The sequence below is a fragment of the Aptenodytes forsteri genome, unplaced genomic scaffold, assembly GCF_000699145.1.
Source record: "Aptenodytes forsteri isolate BGI_AS27 unplaced genomic scaffold, ASM69914v1 Scaffold2, whole genome shotgun sequence".
Classification (NCBI taxonomy): Eukaryota; Metazoa; Chordata; class Aves; order Sphenisciformes; family Spheniscidae; genus Aptenodytes; species Aptenodytes forsteri.
Window position 1 is genome coordinate 11,731,759 of NW_008795695.1, and position 4,088 is coordinate 11,735,846.

At 39.6% G+C, this 4,088-nt stretch overlaps 1 protein-coding gene across 1 annotated transcript in view; it reads left to right on the forward strand.

The window, feature by feature from the left end:
• The window catches only part of FAM3B (family with sequence similarity 3 member B), a 22,138-nt gene that overhangs the window by 1,751 nt on the left and 16,299 nt on the right, over positions 1–4,088 (forward strand). The window contains exon 2 of the mRNA XM_009283092.1: positions 3,373–3,563. Within this exon, the coding sequence (XP_009281367.1) occupies positions 3,373–3,563 (191 nt within the window). The remainder of the gene's footprint in view (positions 1–3,372; positions 3,564–4,088) is intronic.

Sequence of the window (4,088 nt, forward strand, 5' to 3'; positions counted from 1 at the left end):
CCCATTCCCCCCCCCCCCCCAAAGAAAGTTCCTAAAAGCTGAAGACCTCTACATCCAAAATTCAGCCTTCTAACAAAAGATATGTTTTTCTTGGTGACCATTCACAGACCTGTTTTAGAGTAGTTTGTAATGCTTTAGAAATTAACTCTAGGTTGAAAATACTTGCATTAGTGTTAGGAGGAAAATTAGAGCCAAAACTTAATCTGTGTCAGTAGTCCCTGAATTTGTCTGTGTGCAAAGAACTCCTTTGTGCATTTGACTGTATTTCCTAGACCTCTTTCACTTCCCACTTGGAAATACTTAACTGCTTGGTCTTCCTCAGTGGTCCTGTACATTTTCCTTTTTCTGTGTCCTTGTGAAATACAGGGGTGGAGGGGAAGACCCCAAGGAGCTGTGAGAGTTAATGCCACTCCTTAAGCAGATGATGGCCCCTTCCTTGAAGGCCTGGCCGTTTTTTGTCCTACCACCAACTGTAGTGGACCCTTACTGTCTGTTGGCTCTTCTTGCTGACTGATACACTTCTGCTTTTTCCAGTTGAGCAACTCGGCCTGCTCTGGCTTTACAGCCATGTGTACTTAGGCAAAATACTTGAATAAACTGCATTGTTTGTAACCATCGTCTCATCACATCCCTCTTTGAAGAGGGAAATTTTCACAGAGCCATGTTAAACCTGCAAAGAGAATGTTTATTCCTGTGTCGTTAGAGAGGAATTATGTAGTTAAAAGTTTAAATGGCCGTATTTGCAACATAGCTGTCCTTTGGAAAATTCTGGGGGAAAAAATGGACTTAAGCAAGTCACGTTGAAGTGCTACTGAAAAGACAACTGACAAGTTCTTGATAGCACCAAGGCATGGATTACTGCGGTATGTCCTGGGGAAAATTGCTTTGCTAGCCAATACTCTGTGTGTGCATAAACTATACAAGGTTGAGTGTTTAAATAAGATTTATCTGAAACAGGCAGTTCACTTTTTTTTTAATTGAAAATTTTATATGGAGATGCAGAAATCTTTTAAAACTTTAACACTACATCAACTGTTATTTGACAGTTCTTTAGGAAGCATGGAAAGGATTTCACCTTTAAGGAAATTATTCCATCTTGTAGAGGCACTCGTTCACCTGATTTTTTTTTTTTTTTTACTTGATGAGGTGTAACATTGACTGAAAGGAAAATGGGATCAAAACTTTGAAAAAAGGGATACAGTCTTTTTAATTCAGTCTTCAGGTGATGTTAGGATGTCTATCCCACTTACTGTCAAGCCTCATTACTGAGTTTTCCAAAAATTGATATTTTGTACTTTCAGGTCTTGCCATTTTCAGATAAACGCTATGTAAAAATCAAATTTTCTGCTGCTTAAAATAAATGATTAATTATTTCAACCTATTCAGTGTGTCTTTTTAAATCCTGTTAAGATGAACTTCCAAACTGATAAATTATACCCATCCAAATTCTTCCTAGTACTTTGGGACTTTCAATTCTAACTTCTGGCTTTAGCTCTGACAAGAAGGCAGAACTGCACTTGATCTCATCTGAACCTTGAGGGAAAGGGAGGAGGCAGGCAAGTTTAGCTCCCAGGTGATTTCTCCTGCTTACACCCAAATAACTGAGACGTTCTTGCTTCAACTTTTCGTCAGTTCATTTCCGTATTGGACAGAAATCCAGCACAGAAAACATTAACTTGAGAAGATGAAGCTTCTGATCATCTGGAATGGATTCAAGTAACATTTTGGACTGTTGCTGTCTACTGCCCTAAACTACAAAACAAGAAGGAATACACATTGAACGTCCCTGTCCCTAAGACAGCCAGCCACCCTGGGAGTGTTTGTTTCTTACCTCGGGAGAGCCCGGAGGGTGGTTACTGTGCTCTGTGTTTTGTTCCCCGGGAGGTGGCGCACATGGTTTGTTTTTCAAATAGAAGAGTTTTGAGCCCTTTCACAGCAAATTCTGTTGTCTTGCTTGAATTCTAGTAAAAGTACTCACAATTTTTCTCTTTTTTAAATATCCTACCTAAAAAGGTCCTTAACTTGGGGTCTCCTGATCATTTGGTAATATCCCTCTTCCCTCCCCCTAAAAGCATCTTTTAAAAAGTCCATTCTTTTTAAGCCCTGAGCTTTTATCTTTAAAGGTATCATGGTGTATGCATGTTGATAAACTTCGGGGATTGGTCAAGCCAGACAGATCACCAACTGTTTAATATGGTAGTTTTATTTCACACTTTGGAAAGCTGGCTGGTTTTGCTTATTGCTGTCCTGATATTCAGTAAAGCCTACCTATTATTACACAGCTCTGCTCACAGAGGTACTGTACAAGTTTTCAGTTTTTTTCTTGTGCTTAAACTTCTCCTATGCTTCTGAAATTGCACCTTCAGAGTGCAATTCAGAGCACCCTCTGTGCTTCAGGCTTATTGAATCCAAAACTGTAAAACTCACACTTCTCTCGCTCATCTTTTCCCATTAAAGCTGGTCCATCTAAACAAAACACCTTTTAAGTTTGTGTATGAAACACAAAAGTAAGAATTTATTGCAAGAATACAGCTTTTTTGGTAACCACAGTGCAGTATAGACAAATACCTGAAGGTTTGCAATTCAAGTGCTTGATGCAATTTTTCAGGACAACGTGTAATTCTGATGGCCACTTAAACTGTAAACATTAACTATTCTTCCCTTTCTGCACCAAAACAAATTCTTTTTAAAAATCAATGGTTTGGATTTTTTGTTTTCCTTCTAGAGGCTTACAAGTAACGTCTGCCTATACATTGACTCATCATTTGTTTTTCTAGGAAATTCAATAGCTTTTCCTAAGAAATACAGGTTATTGTAAAGACTACAAGAATCTATGCTGCCAGTGTATACATAAATATTAGCATATTGGATTTTTATAGTCGTTAGCCAGATAAAACTACTTTTTATGAGTAAACAAGGTATTGTGTTATTCAGCTTATTTATTTCCATGCACCCAGCACTGTTCTGAAGTACTATGCATGAGAATACTACTTACTTTTCCTTTGGTTGAGTTTCTTTTAATTGTAACCTTAACATTAACTTCAGCTTTCTATATTCTTACTCTGTGAGGTTTTTTTATCGTTGTACATCTTGGACATTCTCTAAGCTGGTGTTTTATACTGATTTTTAACTGCTGATGTATTTTTACATAGCTTTCTAGTTTGCTCATATATTGCCTTTCATTGACTAACTTGTACCACTTTTTTCCCACACCGTCCTGGAATATCAACCCACTGTGGCTGCCCATGTCTGTTGCCATCCTGGCCCATCTTCCCCCTCTCTAGAAGACAGGTCTGAAAGAAATCCAGCTCTCTCACTGTGTGTGCAGACTGGGCTTCAAAAGTGGATTTACTGTGTTTTTTTCTCTTTTAGAACTCCAGCATCACCTTCAGGTGACCTGAGCCCATCACAGCGGTGTCAGCCCAGGTCCCTGTTGAGTAACCTGGTGTTGGCAGAATGGATCAGGGAAGAGCTCCAGGACATACCACAGGATGTCATCTCATCAAGATACAAGTGCTTTGGGATTGCTGATAGCAGGGACCTTGTCAATCCAGCTCCTTCTGGTAAATCTCTACTTGATTGAGTGGGCTTACGGAATTGTTTACATCCAGACTTGGCTGTAGGCCATGTGGGATTGCACAGAACTGTGCTAATAGGGACCTGTAGGCCTAATGACGGTTGCTGACAGCAGCATTTCAAGAAAATAGACAACAGAGATCCTGTAGGATTGTGCAAAGCCATATCAAAGTATCCAGCATTTAATAGAAGGATTTTCCTCTCCCTCTCATTTTGCCCTTCTCCCTGCCCTTGCCTTCTCTTCTGAAAAGTTTGGGCCGCTATGTATTAAAGGTGACTAGATTTGGGCCCATTATGTATTAGAATCATAGAATCATAGAATCATTGAGGTTGGAAAAGACCTCTAAGATCATCGAGTCCAACCGTCAACCCAACACCACCACCCACTAAACCATGTCCCTAAGTGCCTAATCTACTCGTCTTTTAAATACCTCCAGGGATGGGGACTCAACCACTTCCCTGGGCAGCCTGTTCCAATGTTTAACCACTCTTTCAGTAAAGAAATTTTTCCT